This window comes from Antedon mediterranea, chromosome 10 (genome assembly GCF_964355755.1).
Source record: "Antedon mediterranea chromosome 10, ecAntMedi1.1, whole genome shotgun sequence".
Lineage (NCBI taxonomy): Eukaryota > Metazoa > Echinodermata > Crinoidea > Comatulida > Antedonidae > Antedon > Antedon mediterranea.
In genome coordinates, this window is record NC_092679.1 from 4,408,805 (window position 1) to 4,429,920 (window position 21,116).

General features: G+C 32.7%; 3 protein-coding genes across 3 annotated transcripts; all 3 read left to right on the forward strand.

Annotated features, from left to right (window-relative positions):
• Positions 1–31: 31 nt before the first annotated feature.
• LOC140060794 (uncharacterized) lies at positions 32–3,985 on the forward strand. The gene is made up of 6 exons (XM_072107143.1): positions 32–126; positions 349–412; positions 564–656; positions 1,240–1,446; positions 1,717–1,755; positions 2,118–3,985. Exons 1-6 carry the CDS (start codon positions 122–124, stop codon positions 2,244–2,246), a joined length of 537 nt encoding a protein of 178 aa, XP_071963244.1. The 5' UTR covers positions 32–121; the 3' UTR covers positions 2,247–3,985.
• Positions 3,986–5,753: 1,768 nt separating this feature from the next.
• On the forward strand, positions 5,754–11,786 carry LOC140060106 (uncharacterized). Its single transcript, XM_072106179.1, has 12 exons — positions 5,754–5,893; positions 6,699–6,781; positions 8,232–8,351; positions 8,690–8,809; positions 9,096–9,236; positions 9,335–9,463; positions 9,873–9,936; positions 10,297–10,340; positions 10,612–10,681; positions 10,996–11,042; positions 11,318–11,399; positions 11,652–11,786. Exons 2-12 carry the CDS (start codon positions 6,718–6,720, stop codon positions 11,701–11,703), a joined length of 933 nt encoding a protein of 310 aa, XP_071962280.1. The 5' UTR covers positions 5,754–5,893; positions 6,699–6,717; the 3' UTR covers positions 11,704–11,786.
• Positions 11,787–11,790: 4 nt separating this feature from the next.
• Positions 11,791–14,169, forward strand: LOC140060107 (uncharacterized). Its single transcript, XM_072106181.1, has 7 exons — positions 11,791–11,858; positions 12,233–12,307; positions 12,445–12,508; positions 12,781–12,879; positions 13,254–13,442; positions 13,646–13,705; positions 13,941–14,169. Exons 2-7 carry the CDS (start codon positions 12,234–12,236, stop codon positions 14,016–14,018), a joined length of 564 nt encoding a protein of 187 aa, XP_071962282.1. The 5' UTR covers positions 11,791–11,858; position 12,233; the 3' UTR covers positions 14,019–14,169.
• Positions 14,170–21,116: the final 6,947 nt, after the last annotated feature.

Genomic DNA, 21,116 nt, shown 5'->3' on the forward strand with positions numbered 1-21,116 from the left:
AGTTTTTTAGAAAGAACTAGCCTAACATCTATCATTTTTCTTCTTCAGAAATGACATTACAAATGTTCAGTTTTCGTTTACTCGTGAGTTTAGTTATATTTATGGAAAAGAAGAAACGTTTATGCGGTATGTATTCCTGTATTGTCAAAAATAAAGTACTCACAAAACCGGACACCTTAGATAGCTCAAAGTGTTTTGATTTCTCTACTAAAGCTCTGTTTGCACTATCAACCTTTATGTGACAACTGTGAAGTGTCCATATATGGACATGATGATGTCATATCACTACCATATTTGGTAACATCACACGTAGACGGAGTTTAATCTTTCTTTCTCTTTTAATCACAGAGATCTTCAAAAGGATCTGGCATCTGAGTTTGATTTACCCATCCATCTAATACAAAATATGCAGGTATTGCTATTGTTTATTATCTCTTATCGCTAAACATATTTGTTTATTTTGATGTATTGAAATATAATCTATTTGCGCTATGTCAACCCTTTTAGTATTATGATATAAGTTTTGAACAATTATTATCAGATATATCCCCTATTTCTTTTAGGTTTCTCCTGGTAGCATCGTAGTTAATTTTGACATTGCTCAAGATGCTGACTTTGACTTAGACCTGAATCTTCTATTGGAAGTTGAAGAAACTGTAAGATCATTTTAATTTCATTTGCTTAAAATATTCATACACTTGGGTGATGTTCGCTGAACTCTGGGTTTCCTCTGGAAATAGTTAACTCTTGAATTCTCCCAAGTAGCAGTTAATTTAGTCGAGAGGAAGATGCTACATAATATACACCCTGGCTGTGACAGATTACACCGGGCATGTTCATATTTTGAGAAACTAAATACCACTTTAAAGTCGCCTACCAAAAGACACTGTGGCATCAATACAATCAATAAATGTGTTTTGTAATTTGTACGCCTTGATAATGTCAACTTCGAAGTTTTCCTACACGATGTGTAGGTCTAAAGCTCTTTCCACACTATCAAACTTTATGTGATAAAAAATGATATGCTTAAATATGGTAGTGATATATTACATCACCATGTCCATATATGGGCACATCACTACCATATTTGGGCACATTAAACTTCTTTTTTCAAACTAGTCTGTAGACAGAACTTCATTGGTATAAGTGGAGATTATTTTTAAAACGTTCTTAATCATCTATCATCAATTACCGTTCCTTGAAAATTACAATTTTTTGCAATATTACTTCTTTTTTCAGATAACATCAAATTCATATAACTTCATGTTTGAAGGGGTGTCATATAGACCGAATCCTAACTCATTTAAAACGGTGACACGATCAGATCCAAATGTTGTTGATGACAAACAAACGGAAGAAGACGACGAAGAAGAGATTGATATGCTTATAATTGCCATTGGTGCTGGCGGTGGTTTACTCGTGTTCGCCTTCATAGCAATAGTTGTTGTAAGTAGGCTATAATATAATAAATGTATTATTTTATGTATTTTGAAGCAAATCATTTATTTTTGTTGAAATTTAGTGGAGACCATCCCCACATCCACAATAAAGGTGTCCACTTTTCCTCCATGAACAACATTATACATTTGACGTTAATATAACCATAATAATTTTCCTATATACCTATACATTATGATCAAGTTTTTAGGGATGACAGGGAGGTAATAATTAGATTGATTGTACAATTAAGTTCTGTTTTTTTTTATCTTATTATAGACTTGTTTTTACAAAAGAAAAAAGGTACCAGATAATTTGGTAAGTCAAATAAATTGTAATTGTAAAATATTCGGTATAAAATTGCAACACTTATTTAAAATTAAACTAAAAGTATTGCATTAAAATTCATCCTTTTTTCTTATTCTTCTCCACTCTTTATCTCCACAATTTATCTCCACATTACAATTTGCCCAATATCTTAAGACAGAGTTTGTAATACATTACTACTGTATTTTAAGGTTAGGTTTATGGCCTCTGTGATACATATATGACATTATATGGCAATGTATCATAGAATCTGCTTATGATACAGGGCAAATTGTAGATACAGTACCATGAATCGACTAATTTAATTTTCCCATTTTTATATGTTTTTAAAATAATTGTTATTATGTTGACAGGATTTTTTCAGGAAAGAAATGGAAGGGATTCCTAACAACACGCTAAGCGCAAAAGTGCAAGAACCAATCCATCGTGTCCGAACACTTCCGCCAGGTTATAAATACAACGACTACGAAGAATCAGAATAAACCCTCTATTTCCTAACAAAAAATGGAACAAATAGGCCTATTCAACAGCCATATTGAGTGTACATAACATTTTAGATAAACTATATATATATTAACTTTATTTTTACATACTAAATGCTTGTAAATGTATATATCTTGTATACCAGTGAAACGGCTTTTCTTCCCTCAAATCTCAACAAATATAGAACATGAGAATGATAATGTAAGTTTAAGCTAGCTAGCTACATTTAGTTTAGTACATGCTAAATCTTATAATAAAAAAGAAAATTTACCAAAATTAAGAAATTTTATTAGGTTTATGATAATATAAAACAAACTACAAAAAATAAGTTTATATTGCAAGTATTATTATTATATTATTATTAATAATCATGATTGGGCCATTTTGGGCTAAAATTCCTTGATTATCTGCCCAAGTTGTGTACGTATATTGGCTTATTGATATTTGGACACGAACCTTCTCGCAGGCCGAGTAACTGTTATTGTGTCCATGGCAGCTGCTGCAGATATCAATTATTGGTGTTTGGTGAGGGAAAAGAAAGCTTGGGGGTAAGGGGATGTTTGGGAGCGGCAATCTCAACCCCGAAGCGCATAGTTGTAAATGAGGTTAGAACATAGGGTAATGCCTACTCAATAATTTAGAGAATATAACTAATGAATAATTCATGTTTTCTGCATCGCTTACCTGTGATATGTTTGTTAACAACCAGGAATCTTCGAAGATTAAACATTTAATGTAATAATTATTTTTTTTCGCTGCAATCAATAAATGATTGTTTATTTATCTTCTAGTGTTAGCTTACTATTCCGGCCCTGAATACATAACATGCCTGAAAGGGTCTATAGTGAATTTCAATTTTGTTTTTTTAATTATGTTTTGACCGATAACTGCATTTAAACCTATAATGATAATAACTTTATTTAACAAGGCCATATACATGGCCGCAGTCGCCTGCTCAAGTTAGTGTTTACTGACCGACCAACTGACCGACCGACATAGTGAGCTGACTAAAAACGGATACAACACTTGAATCACTAGGTTGTTACTCACTATAAAACTATTTACAAAAGTTATCATTTACAGTACATTATGAATAAAAAACTATACAATTTCAAAAATGAAATTATGATTAGTTTCAGGTATAGGCCTATCTACCTAAATTTAATTTATTGTTATTGTTTGTGATACAATTGAGTAATACGATAATACTTTATATATACTATAGAAAAGGGGACACACATGATACTATTTCAAAAATTTAAATATGATTTCATGAAAAACATAGAGTTTCAGCTAAATTTAATTTATTGTTAATTTGATACAAATTGAGTACTATGATAATACTTATATATACTTATAGAAAGAGGGACACACATGATACTATTTCAAAAATTAAAATATGATTTCATGAAAAACATAGAGTTTCAGCTAAATTGAATTTATTGTTAATTACTGTGATACAAATTGGGTATTGTGATAATACTTATATATACTTATAGAAAGAGGGACACACATGATACTATTTCAAAAATTAAAATATGATTTCATGAAAAACATAGAGTTTCAGCTAAATTGAATTTATTGTTAATTACTGTGATACAAATTGAGTACTATGATAATACTTATATATACTTATAGAAAGAGGGACACACATGATACTATTTCAAAAATTAAAATATGATTTTATTTATTGTTAATTTGATACAAATTGAGTACTATGATAATACCTTATTATACAGTCAGTTTTTACATGTGTTTTGCTTCAGTTCTCTATAAATAATTTAACAATGGTATTCTTCAATTGTTTACTTATCTCTGATTTGCATGTCGCCATTAACAGCTTTTCAATACAGTAGATACAGACTCTAAAACATGCACGCGGTTTTAAATTTACATAATTCGATGTTATTTGTTCTCGGTATAAATAGTTCAACAATGGTATTGTGACTGTGGTTTTAATTCAATCTCACCAAATATTTATTTTACAGTTGTTTACGTCACCAGTGATTATTAGCTATTCTTCAAGTTTATAGGGTTATTTCAAACAAAGTTACATCTCAGTAGTCCCCTTTAAATATACTAGTAGTAACCGAACACTTTTTAAATTATGAACAAAGAAAAGTACAAAAGAGCAAACCTCTCTTGCGCGACCAAACTATGATAAGTTTTATATTGATTTTAATTCGAAAGCAAACATCAATAAGGTTTTAACAGATTTAAAAAAAATGTAGTTTATTCATAGAGATAGCTTTATGAATATAGGAGGAGGAATCTGAGGGTAAATAATAGATTCTTCCTTATGGGGCAATTATAATGGCAATCATATGAATGTAACATCGAGAATGAAACTTGAAAAAGAACCATGTGATGAGAAGACCAAAGCAACGATGACGATGATGATGATGATGATAATTATGATAAAGATGATCATAACGAAGACAACTGATTAGAATATTCAATGTTTCACTTCTGCTTAACTCTGAATTCATTATTGTGTACATCAACAGCAATTTCAATTTCAATAGTACAGTGCCCTGTTGTTTTGTCAAATCGCCTAGTTACAATTTGAATAATTGTTGTCTATACAAGAATTTAATTGTATTTATATGTAAAAGCTTATTTATCCATGAATTACAATTACAACTACAGTACACTGTATTCAATAAGCCATGTTTAGATTTGAGGAAATAAATTCTGTATACGAAAACGTATGATAAATACTGTTTAAACATTAGGTGATGTTGATTAAAATGTTATTGCGTGGAGAATCGAAAATTTGATGACACTCTGAGAAATACACTTACACCCTAAAATATAAACACATTACTAATACATTGTTTCAATGTAATTATGGATAGGATTTTCCAGGAGATTATCAAATAGTAGATATAAATAGAAATATTTAGTTAAATCTAAGTTTTGGAGTGGAATTGTGGCTTGGTGGTTATGATGCTTGGCTACCACTCCAAGGGTTCAAGTCCCGTCACATGTCAGGATTTTTTCTAAGGACAAAATTACAACTCCACTCCCAAAGGCTTGTAATAAGACTTTGTTTATGTAGAGCATCTTGTATATGTATGTCTTGTGAACCTCTGAGGGTCCCTAATGATCAGCAATTGCTGGATGGATCACCCTCTTTAAATATGGTAAAAAAAAAACAAAAAAACAAAAAAACACAACAGTCAAAGTTATACTGATATATTTCACTATCAGATTATATCCAATCGAAAATTCATTATTATCAAAATTGATTTTATTTTAGATTATCTGATAGCTATTACGGAGGTAAAACATAGATATAATACCTCCGCGTCTTTATCATTTATTTATACCTCCGTGGTTATATATATTGAATGTTCTGTTTCTACTTTCTAACAGGTTGGAAAGATCTGTTATGGATCTCACTGAGCCATGACGTTGAGAGCAATTGTTTGCAATTTCTATTGTTCCATTGTGATGCATATTAAGAACACCTTTCACATTTATTCTCATCATAATGAACCGTGACTCACGGTAAAGTACAGACAATTCACCACAGAACAAAACACCAAAATATTATCGTCACAAATGTAGCCAATATCGTATTTTATTTGACGGTTGTTTGAGGAAACTATTGGGACATATTAACTAAAAAACGATCTGTAAGGTTAGTATTTTGTAACAGTATTCGAGATGGTTGTTTGTATCCTATATTATAGTTGCTATAGGCAGGTATTTTCAACAGGTTTTATTGAACAGCAAGGTTGATATACCGTTTTTGTGGTTGGAGTTTAGTCATTGTGATGACGTCTAATACTGATGAGATGCTATGCTGTACCAGTTTACCAAGGAAAGACACTTGCGTATTGAATCCTAAATATTCTTGCAATTTGAGTGAATTAATACCATTTCACTGTGCTTATAGTACTGTACATAACGTGGCTATTACGGTATAGGTCTATTGTAGCTATTTTCCAATAATAATTATAGGCTCGATCATAATTGATTTCACGTGTTCTGGAAAAGGTATATCAATGCTCTTTCTCAACCTCAATTTGTTTTTATCTTGTGTTATAAAAAAATGTTTTCTAAAAACCTAATTTGTTTTTTTTTATTATCAAACTTAGTTATTGTTAATTTTGTTGTGATACAAACACCAATTATATAATAAGAATTATCGTCAGAAATGTAGTCGTTCAATATTTCTGTATTAATAAACAATACCCTAATCCAAAGATCAATTAACATTTTGAAACAAAATCAATCTGGTTTAATTCATATCATAATTCTTCTATTCGAGATATTGTATACACCAATAATACAGTTGATAGATGTAGGTATAGGCTTCTCTCTGTACAGTACACTGATAGTACTGAAATGTTCTGAATGGTAAATAAGCTGACAAGTTTGTATTTCATTTCTAATCAATGTAGCCTATACTGTAACTTTAAAAATCATTGTTTTCATTACAGATATCAAAACCCACCCAATATGAAGTTTACAATCTGTATGGTTTTGCTTTTATTTCTAGCCTTGGAGTCAAACGCACAATTTGGTAAATGTTTTTAGTTACTTATTGACTTTAAATTATACGGTCTTTATCAGTATTCAAGACTTCCAAAACCAGATTCTAAAATGAACAGAATTAGGTTGCAAATGAAGATCGTTTTCCCTCTTTAAAATGTATTTAGAAAGCTACAGACATTTAGGGAAACCGACATGTTGGGCATCATGTTGGGAAAAGTACAATGTAGAAATTGTTAGGTAACTTCAAAAAAATCAAAGTATTATTCAAAGTATTTTATCTTTTAGCATTGGATGTTTTTATGGTAACTTTACTGAAAATGATAAGAAAAATATTGAGAGACCACGTAAAATTGCACAACGTATTATTAAAGCTGATCTAACGCCTTGTTCATTTATCTATGAAAAGAGTATTCTAAAAAAAGTAAACAATATTATGAAAGACACCACTCATCCGTTACATTACTGTTATAACTTAAATAGATCAGGCATTAGGCTACGACCTCCAAGAGCAAATCTTTGTAGAACTAGAAAATCCTTCGTTGTAAATAGCATTCATATTTTTAATTCTAATGTAAGACGTTAATGCAATTTTTAATAGTTTTACATTTTTAACAGTATTTTTTACTTTTTATCTTGTATTTTTAATCTGTTATAATACTGCACGTTTTTAAATTGTTGCAATACTGCTTTTTTAATCTACCAAGCAAAGTGAATTTCCATTTTTATGGACAAATAAAATTTCTTGAATCTTGAATCTTGAATCTTGAAAATGTCTTCTATTGTGAATTTCTATATTCTTTCTTTGTGTATCGGGTAGATCAAAAAGCGTATAATAGTTAGAATAAAAAAGGTTGTTTGTTGAAATTACTTTGTGGTCAAAGCAAACAAAATTAAATAGTAAAGTATAGTTCTGTTTAAAATACAATCAAACTATTATTGAGAGATATTTGTTTGTTAATAGTTTGATTTACCTAATTAATTTCTTTAAAAAACCAATTTCGGTACAGAGTTCACTTATTAGACGTTATTGTATTTAGTATATCCAGAAGTCACCAAAATAAAAACTAATCACCATATCTCTTCTTTCAAAAAGATGTAAATAACAGTCATCATAGTACTAGCAATTGACATAATATGAATTGCACCTTGTGAATCGAAACTCTTCTCTAATATGTTTAGCACATCTTTTCACAGTTTTCGATATTCTTTTGAATTGTAAATTATAGTGTAAATAATCTGTTTTAATGCTATCGTCATCATCATTTTTTTTCGTAATTTAATTTCCTTACTGCAACAAAATTAATTTTTGCTTATTGATGTTTGTTGTTTTTTATGAATAAAGGTACCTCGACATTATTATGTAAGATATGCATACAGATACCTCGATATACATTATTGTATAATATATGAATAAAGATATCTCGATAGATACATCATTGTAGAAGATGACCCTATTAACACCCCACCCTTTGTTGCAGCTTGTAACAGTGCACCTTGTGCAAATAGCGCAACTTGCTACAACAGTAGAGAAGGAAATACGTTTTTCTGTTTATGTCCTGCCGGGTATACCGGAGTCCAGTGTGAAATCAGTTTACCTGGTAAGTCTAAAGCTCTGTTTCCACTATCGAAATTTATGTAACAAAAAAATGAAATGTACCAATATATGGACAAGACGACGTCATATCACTACCATAGTTGGACACATCACACTTTTTTTTTATTAAAATAGTTTGATAATGTAGACAAAACTTAATTTTTATTTTTACTCGTTTGTTTGTTTTATTGGTCATGTGATGTTTTTTGTTTGTTTTTGTGTTAAAAACTTTTTTCTTCATTATATTTGTAATCCATTTACATATTTAAATTACGTTCTTCTCTATTATAATTTACAGAAAGGCTTCCATATAAATATATATATCTTTTGATTTTTTCAAAGGAACATGTCCCCCTAACTACGCATGTGTGAATGGTATCTGTAATTCGGACCTAATGGGGACCCCACACTGTGCCTGTTACATTGGATACTCCGGAGTGGACTGCTCAATAAGAGGCCCTGGTAAGTACTTTTACCTTTGTATTTATTTTCCAATGAAAAGCATTGTGCTCAACAGAAAGAAAAAAACTTGTGAATATCAAAATAAACTAATTGGTCATTTGTAACAACGGAGAACGATTGACTAACCACAGAAATCAAACAGTTCTTCTAGATGGATTGCTGACTTCAGTATGCATATTATCGTTGAGAGTGTTGGTGTTCATTATATAATTTCTAATAATCTTATTGGATGTTTACTCCATTCTGTTTTTTCTTTATCTGTTTGTTACATTTTTTTATATTACAGAGACATCATGCCATCTTCTCACTCCATGTCAAAACGACGGAATTTGTTTCACATTATCAACGGATCTTTCCTTGTATATTTGCGTTTGTACAGAACAATTTACTGGAAAACACTGTGAAATTCTGGCAACAACAATCGAAGGTAATGAACATAAAACTGGAGAAATATTTTATATTTTCTCAGATTGACCGGCCATCATAAGTAAATGTTTGCAATTTTTACCGACTGCTCTATTTCAGATCGATGTGATCCAAATCCGTGTAAAAACAACGCCAATTGCAGCGTAGACGAGCACAACCCCGGAGGATATTACTGCGCATGCTTACAAGGATTCAGTGGCGAAAATTGCTCATTGGACGACACGTTAAGTACGTATCTATAATTAAAAAAAAAACACGAAATTCCACAGAAGTAAAAATTTCATTTCATTTCATTTATTCCACATTTATTTAGTCATCAACAGTACAACTGAAAAACAGGGATCCTGCATAAAAAAGCTGTAGCTTCGTTTTTTTGTAGGACACTTTTACATAAGAACAAGTATATAGAACTTAAATAAAACAAAGGTGTTGTTAATCAGCATATAGTGATAACAAGTATTTTTTGACCTGTTTTTTTATACATTTATTTTGTTTCTTTAAAATAACCGGTTTATTACCACCATTAAAAGTGAATTCTTTCCACAATTTTGGTCCATATATGTGTATAAACATACACTGCTTTCAATATGTATGTACCCATATTTATCTTTAAAAAAAAGCTAAACTTTGTTTTCAGCTTGTACCTATAGTGGCCAAACATATAGTAGCCAAGAAGTTCGGCAATATGATTGCAATCTTTGGTGAGTTTAGTAGTAGTAGTAGACAATGAAAAAATGAAATGAATTATATTAGTTATACCTGTTTCAACATCGAATTGAATATGTACAAGGTATTGACATGCAAGACAACCCATAATCAGCACCAACCCAAATCAGCTGCTTGGAACTATTCTCCATAATTGTATTTCCTGCCTATTTTAATCCTACAGTGTAATACTTATTTTAAGATCTAGCTGACGATGTCCTTTTTTACAACGAGCTTGAGTCTGCTTGCCATATAGTATATTAATTATCATTATTGTTACCATTTGAAAATTATGAAGAAATGCTGTCATGCTTTAAATGATTTTTTTTAATGATTTATTTTTATTACTTTGGCAGCACTTGTATTAATGGAATGTGGAGTTGTACAGAGGCTGCCTGTGGTAAGTAAACTTCAAGAATGATGAGCTTTTTTTAAAAATGGTAATTATATACTATGTGGAGGATGATGGAATATCAAAAAAGGAACCAGTGTTTTTCCTCCTTGGTTTAATAAGTTTCAAGTTCGAGCCGTGTCAATCGTTGTTGCCTTCCCCCTCGGATCATTTTAAGCGGTTGCTCATGGTGGTAGCTACTTCTGTGTTTGCCAGAAGATATTAAACTCCCTGCATTTCCCTATTCTTGTAAAAATTGTACTGATATTTGATATTATAGGAGGAATGTGTGAATACGAAGACATGATATATCTTGAAAATGACAGCCGCCAGGAAGACTGCAACACATGGTGAGTTTTCTGTAGTGGCACGGTTACTTACCGGTGAATCAAGGGTCATAGGTTACAATGGGGTCAAAGTTATCAAACATGCTTTGCAAAAATATCATAACTTTTGTTTTGTTGATTGATTTTGCTTACGTCCGTTTTCAAAATAACCTACGCAAATATTTTTATATATTTCTTTTCTTAAATCTTAGATGTCCATTCCATAAAGATAAACAGATAAACTCTCAGGTTTTTTACTTAAGAACTCCTTATTAACTTAACTTAAGCAAAAACATATGACATATACATCATCATCATTAACTATGTTTACCTTGTAGTTACTGCTTAAATGGAGGATGGATATGCACAACAGAAGAATGCAATGGTATGTGGTAGAGAGACTCTCAGCATCGCTGTTTAATTGAAAGCATAATCATCATATTGGCAGTTCTTTTTTGTATTTTTCTTTAGAAATGTAAAAACAAGTGAATGTTTTATTGGTTCAACATTTTCCCTACTCACTAAAATACATTCTGCTGTAGCATAAATTCCTCTTTTCGAAGAGAGTATTGTTCCTTTTGATTTATTGATTTAATAAAAGGTGGTATTATTATTATAATAATGTGAAGTATTATGTTTCCTTTTCTATTTGTTTCATAGAAAATGTTTGTCTATACGAAAAAAGTGATTATATTGAAATATATGATGAAGATGAACACAGATGGGAAGAATGTAATGTGTGGTAAATATTATGAATTTCTACAAATTTAGATTGACTGACAGTAGTAGGCGTATTATTTTCACTTCGCCTTATTACAAGGAGCTCTTTCATTGCTTTGTATTATTTTCGCATAATCTTCTTGATGATCTCTAGATTGTAAATAAACACCTTGTAAATATTAGGAATATGACCTGAACTATGGAGGGCACATAAAGGATTCCGAATTATATTTTGCTCAATGTCTTATATGATATTTTTCAATTGACACCACAGTTATTGTCTTAATGGACTTTGGGCCTGCACTCTGGACTCATGCTGTAAGTGAATGTTTGTTTACACATGTTCTATGTTAGATTGTTAATCAGCGTTTCTTTAATTTGTGGAAAAGTTTTTGTTTGGCTGTTTCTGATTAATAATTTATTTATTTCATTGTTTTCTTTTCTATATTTTTGATGAACTGTCACCAACACCAGCAAATAGGTATGTTGTTTGTCTTAATCATAATTGATCCAATACAATGTTGTCATTTAAATAGAATTAATCTAGGAATTAAATCAATATTTATTTATAATTCATAGTTAGACATTTGTTAAAAAGAAATTTACATGACCAAATAAGCGTATCGACTTTTTGCTGACAAGCTTTTCAAACCGTATCTGGACAACTACTCCTTGGGCAATTACCACCCGGAAAATTATCCCCCAGGACTACTACCATCCGGGAAACTATCCCCTAGGACAACTGCCTCCAGGATAATTCAAACTACTCTTAAAAGATCTAATTGCTCTGGTCAGATGTGGAGTAGCTACATTTGCTCCTCCTTTTTCAAAACCACATGTTCTCATTACTTTCAGAATGGTTATTAATGTTAAGTTTGAATTTGACGGTGATTTTGAAAACATTGTTGATGTTGTTGGCGCTTTTAAAATGTAAGTATATTTTTTATAACCATTACTTGATGTATCGATATTCCTTATTGTAATTGTTATACAATAAAAATGAAAAATTGGTTTTAGTTTAAGACAGGTATTTAAATTGTCGATTTTCAATTTCTTTTAATACGCAGATTACTTCAAGATGATATCTCATCGACCTATGACATAGAAAAAGATGCAATAGAACAAATGGAAGTAAGACTTTTTATTTTTGTTTTTACTTTATTTGTAAAGAACTGTAGGCCTAGTATTCCTCAATTGATTAAATTGAAAACACGTTTGAACGTTCATTCCTTTAACAACCATTCCTCTCAACAAAAGTGTTTTAAAAGGATGAGGATTTTTTTTAATGAATCAATAGCATCCAACGTCTGAAATGGTGTTGTCTGTATTCATTGATGCCTTTCATATACATAACTTAAGCATTGTAATCGGGAATAATGTAATATGAATATAATTTTTTTCAGGTAAATGAAGGATATGATGAAATCATAAAGGTTTCTTTTTCACTGGTCGGTAGTCAGGACGGCTCTGTCGATAAGATGTTGTCCAAAATTCAAACGCCTGTAAGTACCATTTGTAATCATTATACTAGTGCAGTAGTACAGTAGTTATCCGTTTCTCCAGCACACCATGTTGTCTTATATTTTTATTGTGGATGATTCAAATTTTGTAATTATCTGATAATCAATACTTTCTTGTAGTCTTACCAAAAGTCTCTAGTTATTTTTTTTTTTACGTTGTATTTACAAGCGCAACCAGCAAGCATTTTTCCTTCTGATGATTAACTCAATTTAGGTAAATAGCTGAATTCTTAAGAACTCTCTTTGGTCTCTTTCTGGCACTTCTGATAATTTTGAGAAAATTACACCTCACAGCACCAGGAGGAATTAACTACAGTAATTCAAATTATCATCTTTCCCATTATCATCTTTCCTAGATTAATGATGGAGAGTATGCATTTACCTTCAATGGAATGCAATATCAAGCAAAGACAAATTCATTCTCATCGCAGCAAATTTGGCCCGAAAACACAGAATCTGGTATTAACAGCACTGTGGTTCTAGTCATTGTTTGTGCTGTCACAGGTCTCGGCTTTATCGTCATCATACTTGGTGTAACATTATACGTAAGCAAGTTTGGTTATTTTTTATGCTGTTTTTTTACCATGAGAAATCATTTATTAAGCTCTGTCTACACTATCAAACTTTATGTGAAAACACGACGATGTCATATCACTATATTTTGTCCAGTTTGATAGTGTAGACAGAGCTTAAGTTTTACAGTACAGTATTAGTTTTCCTAAAATGGTGCTGTAATGTTTTTTTACAGATTAGAACAGCCAACACAAAACGAAGAGACACCAAATATGGAAATGCAAAACTTCCAAATGTAATTATGACATTATTTATATATTATTTAAATATAAAAAAATATATAAATTCAAGCACCTGAAGTTTCAGGTACACCCTGTAGTGCATGTGATCAAACTAGCGCCTTTGGCCTTTTATTTCGAACATCTTTGACATGAACTGGTTAAAGCTTACAACCTCTATTATATTTTCATACATATTTGCATATCTCCTCTTCTACATTGAATTTCTATCCATTTTTTTCTACAATACAGCGAAGAACTGGATTGGATAACGGCGACCAAACAAGATTAACAAGAGAAACAACCTTACCTTCTAATTTGCATATTTAAGAGGTTTTTTTTATTTACTATTTTATTCTCCGTCTACCGTACTTGTAAATTACACTGTACTTTAATCTTTTATACCGAGATAGTAATATATGTAAAATAAAATTTGTATAAAACAAAAAGTATCAATTAAGATTGCTTTTTCTATTTAAAAAAGGTTATTTAAAATAAATATTAATATTATATTATTAATAAATATTCTTTAAAAAAACCTAAAAATCGTGTTTTCAGTAAGTAATAGGCCTAGTAACCAAATTAAATTACAAAAAATGGGCAAAATACGCATTTAAAAAAAAAAATACTGTATTGCTATATATGCGCATTTCGAAAAAATCCCTTTACAGTAATTTTTTCAAAAAAAGGACAAAAATATGCACTTTTTAAAATACTGTTATTATGCAATAATATTGCTATAGGCTATATGCGCATATATTGCGTTATCAATCATCTTATAGACGTATAGTAACCACTTATGTCAACAAAATAAAAAGGTCGAAATTTGGCTATTTTTCCACCATAAAATGCGCAAAATTAATTTTTAATCAACTTTCTACGCGTTTCTTGCGCAGAGGCGAATATTAGGTTTTTGACATAAATGGTTACTATAGCAAAAAAAAAAACCCCGAAATTTTGCTATTTTTCGACAAAATCCCTGAACTATAGTACAGGGAAATTTTCGAAAAAGTGCCATTTTTCGACACTTTTATTTTATGATATAAATAGTTACTATAGCATAATAAACATGCGCAGAGGCGAATATAGGGTTCTGCGCATGTCAATTACGCTATAGTAACCAGTTTTATCAGAAAATAAAAAGGTCAAAATTTTGCTATTTTCCGAAAAAATCCCTGAACTATAGTACGGGAAAATTTCGAAAAATTGCCCTTTTTCGACCCTTTTATTTTATGATATAAATAGTTACTATAGCTTAATAAACATGCGCAGAGGCGAATATTAGGTTCTGCGCATGTCAATTATGCTATAGTAACCAGTTTTATCTATTTTTTTTTACATAAATGGTTACTATAGCAAGATAAACATGTGCAGAGTCGAATATTAAGTTCTGCGCATGTCAATTATGCTATAGTAACCAGTTTTATCGGAAAATAAAAAGGTAGAAATTTTGCTATTTTCCGAAAAAATCACTGAACTATAGTTCAGGGAAATTTTCGAAAATATGCCATTTTTCGACCCTTTTATTTTGTGATATAAATAGTTACTGTAGCATAATAAACATGCGCAGAGGCGAATATTAGGTTCTGCGCATGTCAATTATGCTATAGTAACCAGTTTTACCTATTTTTTTTACATAAATGGTTACTATAGCAAGTTAAACATGCGCAGGGTCGAATATTAGGTTCTGCGCATGTCAATTATGCTATAGTAACCAGTTTTATCAGAAAATAAAAAGGTCAAAATTTTGATATTTTTCGACAAAATCCCTGAACTATAGTACAGGAAAATTTTCGAAAAATTACCATTTTTCGACCCTTTTATTTTATGATATAAATAGTTACTATAGCATAATAAACATGGGCAGAGTCGAATATTAGGTTCTGCGCATGTCAATTATGCTATAGTAACCAGTTTTATCTATTTTTTTTACATAAATGGTTACTATAGCAAGATAAACATGCGCAGAGTCGAATATTAGGTTCTGCGCATATCAATTATGCTATAGTAACCAGTTTTATCAGAAAATAAAAAGGTCGAAATTTTGCTATTTTTCGACAAAATCCCTGAACTATAGTACAGGGAAATTTTCGAAAATGTGCCATTTTTCGACCCTTTTATTTTGTGATATATAGTTACTATAGCATAATAAACACGGGCAGAGTCGAATATTAGGTTCTGCGCATGTCAATTATGCTATAGTAACCAGTTTTATCTATTTTTTAAAAACATAAATGGTTACTATAGCAAGATAAAAATGCGCAGAGTCGAATATTAAGTTCTGCGCATGTCAATTATGCTATAGTAACCAGTTTTATCGGAAAATAAAAAGGTCGAAATTTTGCTATTTTTTTAAAAAATCCCTGAACTATAGTTCAGGAAAATTTTCGAAAATGTGCCATTTTTCGACCCTTTTATTTTGTGATATATAGTTACTATAGCATAATAAACATGCGCAGAGGCGAATATTAGGCTCTGCGCATGTCAATTATGCTATAGTAACCAGTTTTATCTATTTTTTTTACATAAATGGTTACTATAGCAAGATAAACATGCGCAGGGTCGAATATTAGGTTCTGCGCATGTCAATTATGCTATAGTAACCAGTTTTATCAGAAAATAAAAAGGTCAAAATTTTGATATTTTTCGACAAAATCCCTGAACTATAGTACAGGAAAATTTCGAAAAATTGCCATTTTTCGACCCTTTTATTTTATGATATAAATAGTTACTATAGCATAATAAACCTGCGCAGAGTCGAATACTAGGTTATGCGCATATCAATTATGCTATAGTAACCAGTTTTATTGGAAAATAAAAAGGTCGAAATTTTGCTATTTTTTCCGAAAAAATCGAAATTTCCATTTTTCGACCCTTTTATTTTATGATATAAATAGTTACTATAGCATAATAAACATGCGCAAAGGCGAATATTAGGTTATGCGCATGTCAATTATGCTATAGTAACCAGTTTTATCTATTTTTTTTGGACATAAGTAGTTACTATTGTAGTGTATTGACCACATACATCATACTGTAAATAGTTAGGCTGCCCTCTGTTGTTCATTAAAGAAATCTCTCTCTACAAAATGGATACCGAGCACGAGTCATATGTATGATACATCACAATTGGCGACGAGAATATAACGGAAAGCGCGTCAATAAGAAGATTAATCTGTGAGTAAGAATATTCAATAGTTAATATTCTACAATCTGCTAAGATGAGTACTATAATTGGTAGACTCGATCCGTATGACGGCGAGGCAGAGGACTGGGCCTCCTATGTGGAAAGGTTAGAGGCATATTTCATGGCAAACGGCGTGGATGACGACAAGCGTGTACCTACGTTACTCAGCTTGATAGGGCCTAAGACTTACGGTCTTCTGAAGAACTTAGTAGCACCTGATTTACCATCAACCAAAACATTTCCGGAACTTGTGGATTCGTTGGAAAGGCATCTGAGTCCTAAACCTCTAGTTATAGCTGAAAGATTCAGGTTTCACAAACGTGAGCAGCATGAAGGTGAAACAATCCAGGCCTATTTAGCGGATTTACGACGCCTCACCAAACACTGTGAATTTGGAGCACAGCTAAATGACGCCCTGCGGGATCGTCTTTTTTGCGGAATTAGGTCAGGCAGTATACAAAAAAGACTGTTGGCTGAGGCAAAGCTTACATTAGCGAAAGCGCTACAAATGGCAGTTGCTATGGAAACTGCAACGAAGGATGCTTCGCTACTACAACAACAGTTTAAAGAAGAACCACAGAGTACTGTGAACAAGATAAACGTGAAACACTATAATAAGCAGCAATTATGTTATCGCTGCAACAAGGGTGGTCATAAGGCAAACGACTGCCGGTACAAAGAAGTTGAGTGCCATAACTGTAAAAAGAAGGGACATATCAAGGCTGCATGCCGGAGTAAATCAAAACAAACACCACACCAAACTAAGAAGGGTAAGCGAGTGAATGTTGTTGATGAAGAAGAAGACAACCTTCTAGCCATGGTGTATGTTAATAATGTAGACGTTGGGAAATCAGTGAAGATAAAACCAACGATAGATAATATCCCATTGGACATGATAGTGGATACTGGCAGTGCACTCTCGTTGATTTTGACAGAAGATTTTGAGAAATATTTTAGGAATACAGACTTGTTGCCGACCAAAGTTCAACTTAGAACTTATACTGGAGAAGAAGTAAAGACAAAAGGGTATTTGAAGGCCAAAGTAGAATACAACGGACAGAAACACGATGGAAAACTATATGTAGTAGAAAGAGGTGGACCCCCGTTGTTTGGTCGTCAGTGGTTGACACATATCAAGTTAGACTGGGCCAGCATCTTCACAGTGAAGGCTGACCACAACAAAGCTGATGTACCAGCAATACTGAATAAATTTCCAAAACTCTTTAACAAAATTGGAAAGGTGAATGGGGTAAAAGGTAAACTTACCTTACAGGATGGAGCACAACCAGTTTTTATTAAGGCAAGGAATGTACCATATGCACTTCGACCTGCAGTTGAAGCCGAATTAAGGAACCTCGAGAGTCAGGGAATCATCACCCCAATTCAAACTAGTTATTGGGCGACCCCAATAGTGCCTGTACCAAAAAGTAATGGAGATGTCAGGTTGTGTGGAGACTACAAAGTTACAGTAAATCCAAAGTTAAAAGTGGACTGCTACCCTCTTCCAAGAATCGAGGATGTTTTCGCAACCTTAGCGGGTGGACAGAAGTTCACCAAACTAGATTTGAAACAAGCATATTTACATTTAGAGATGGAAGAAGAATCCAGAAACATGCTGACCATAAATACACACAAAGGGCTATTCCAGTTTAATCGACTAGCGTATGGCATTGCATCTGCTCCTGCCATATGGCAGCGGACCATGGAACAAATCCTGAATGGTATTCCGGGAGTCCAGTGTCTACTTGACGACATGATTATTACTGGCACTACTCATGAAGAACATTTAAGGAATCTAGAAAAAGTATTAAAGGTTCTCAGTGATAGAGGACTGTGCCTCAATGACAAGAAGTGTGAATTCTTCAAAGAAAAGGTCGTTTTTTGTGGTCATGTGATAGATAAAAATAGATTACATAAAACTGAGGACAAGATTGAAGCTGTTAGAAATGCTCCCAAACCTACAACCGTAAGTGAACTCAGATCATTCTTGGGATTGATCAACTATTACCATCGATTCCTGAAAGACTTAGCTACAGAAATTCATCCGTTGAATAAACTGTTAGAGAAAAAGGAAAAATGGACATGGACTAAGGATTGCGAGATGGCGTTTAATAAAGCCAAACAACTTGTGACTGCAGATAATGTGTTAACACATTATGACCCAACATTGCCTGTTAAGCTAGCTACAGATGCTTCTCCATATGGCTTAGGAGCCATATTGTCACACAACATTGATGGAGTCGAACGACCAATCGCCTATGCATCGAGGACCTTGAGCGCAGCGGAGAAGAATTACTCTCACATTGATAAGGAAGCTCTTGGCATAGTATGGGGAGTAAAGAAATTTACCAGTTACTTGATTGGTCGAAAGTTCACCTTAGTTACAGACAATAAACCACTTACGTACATCTTCAATACATCGAGGGCTATTCCTGCCACAGCAGCTGCAAGATTAACTCGCCAGGCAATTTACTTGTCAGGATTCAATTACGAGATTGAATACAAGAAAGGTGAAAACCACAAAAATGTAGATGGACTTTCACGACTACCATTAGCAAATACTGAAGCTAATGCTGAGGATCCGGTTGAGGTGTTTCACACTATGCAGTTTCAACCACTTCCTGTAACAAGTGCCCAGGTCAAGATTGAGACATTACACAACCCAACAATGTCAAAGGTGTATGATTACACAATGAAGGGTTGGCCTAAGAGCTGTGATCCGGAATTTGAACCATTCCATAGACGACGTGATGAACTGTCAATTTTTGATGGATGTTTGCTATGGGGTACGCGAATCATTGTTCCACCAAAATTCAGAGCAAGAGTACTTGACGAGTTACATGAAGGACATTTGGGCATTGTAAAAATGAAGTCCTTGGCAAGGAGCTATGTTTGGTGGCCGAGAGTGGATGCTGACATAGAGAAATTAGCAAAAACCTGTAGTGGATGCCAAAAGACACTGCATGAACCTCAGAAAGCACCCCTACATCCATGGCAGTGGCCGAGCAGTCCGTGGGAACGTATCCACATCGACTATGCGGGACCAATAAACAACATAATGTATCTGGTAGTTGTGGATGCACAATCCAAGTGGCCTGAGGTATTGCCTACGACCACAGCGACATCAAGCAAATCAATAACTCTGTTGCGTGATTTATTTGCGAGGTATGGACTACCAAAGCAGTTGGTATCGGACAATGGTCCGCAATTTGTGTCAGAAGAATTTGAAATGTTTCTCAAAAATAATGGTATTAGACACATCAAATCAGCACCATACCACCCAGCAACCAATGGGTTAGCAGAACGTTTTGTGCAATCATTTAAAGGAGCACTCAAATCGGCAAAAGAAGGAAACGACACAAAACAAAAACTTGCAAACTTTCTATTAGCATATAGAAATGCCCAACACAACACAACTGGAATATCTCCAGCAATGATGTTTATTGGAAGACAACTACGCACCAGACTAGATTGCATTATACCTGACTTACGTCAAAAAGTTGAAAATAACCAGGAAAGCCAGAGAAAACCAACTAGCGAAAAGAAGCTTAGAGAATTCAAAGAAGGAGACAAAGTGTGTGTTCGTGACTATAGATCAAAGAGTCAGAAGTGGATAGTTGGAATTATTCATAGGAAAACTGGAAAGTTGTCATATGAAGTCAAAGTTGGACCAGACATGATTTGGAAAAGACACATTGATCAAATCCTAAGCAGTGGCTTAACACTAGATCTAGAGACACCTCCAGATATAGATCCTGTTGATTTAGAACCAGCTATCTCAGCAACACCAACACCACCACCGGAAATACAACAACCAGTTGAGATTCCACAACAACCACCACCAAGGAGATACCCACAGAGGAACAGGAAACCACCTAACAGACTTGGTTTATAATGGACCTTTAGACATAACTCAATACAGTTAACAATAATCATAATGATAACAATATAAATAATGAGACTACGGACACTTGAGATTGAAACACTTTATTATCAGAACAGTTTAAAAAAAAAATAAATCTTATAACGAGCAATATACCTTAAAGCTTAATGCTATTTAAAATGTTATTACTATTGAATCTAAAGGGGAAGAATTGTAGTGTATTGACCACATACATCATACTGTAAATAGTTAGGCTGCCCTCTGTTGTTCATTAAAGAAATCTCTCTCTACAAAATGGATACCGAGCACGAGTCATATGTATGATACATCACAACTATAGCATAATAAACATGCGCAG

What these genes read in the sequence shown, in the direction of transcription:
- LOC140060794 (XM_072107143.1), top strand. An exon ending in CCTTCATAGCAATAGTTGTT is followed by an intron (nt 1,447 to 1,716) that starts GTAAGTAGGCTA and finishes ATCTTATTATAG; the next exon opens with ACTTGTTTTTACAAAAGAAA. An exon ending in AAAAGGTACCAGATAATTTG is followed by an intron (nt 1,756 to 2,117) that starts GTAAGTCAAATA and finishes TTATGTTGACAG; the next exon opens with GATTTTTTCAGGAAAGAAAT.
- LOC140060107 (XM_072106181.1), top strand. Translation starts at nt 12,234, where the DNA reads ATGGTTATTAATGTTAAGTTTGAATTTGACGGTGATTTTGAAAACATT. An exon ending in GTTGTTGGCGCTTTTAAAAT is followed by an intron (nt 12,308 to 12,444) that starts GTAAGTATATTT and finishes TTTAATACGCAG; the next exon opens with ATTACTTCAAGATGATATCT. An exon ending in GAAATGCAAAACTTCCAAAT is followed by an intron (nt 13,706 to 13,940) that starts GTAATTATGACA and finishes TCTACAATACAG; the next exon opens with CGAAGAACTGGATTGGATAA.
- LOC140060106 (XM_072106179.1), top strand. Translation starts at nt 6,718, where the DNA reads ATGAAGTTTACAATCTGTATGGTTTTGCTTTTATTTCTAGCCTTGGAG. An exon ending in CAATATGATTGCAATCTTTG is followed by an intron (nt 9,937 to 10,296) that starts GTGAGTTTAGTA and finishes TTACTTTGGCAG; the next exon opens with CACTTGTATTAATGGAATGT. An exon ending in CACAACAGAAGAATGCAATG is followed by an intron (nt 11,043 to 11,317) that starts GTATGTGGTAGA and finishes TTTGTTTCATAG; the next exon opens with AAAATGTTTGTCTATACGAA.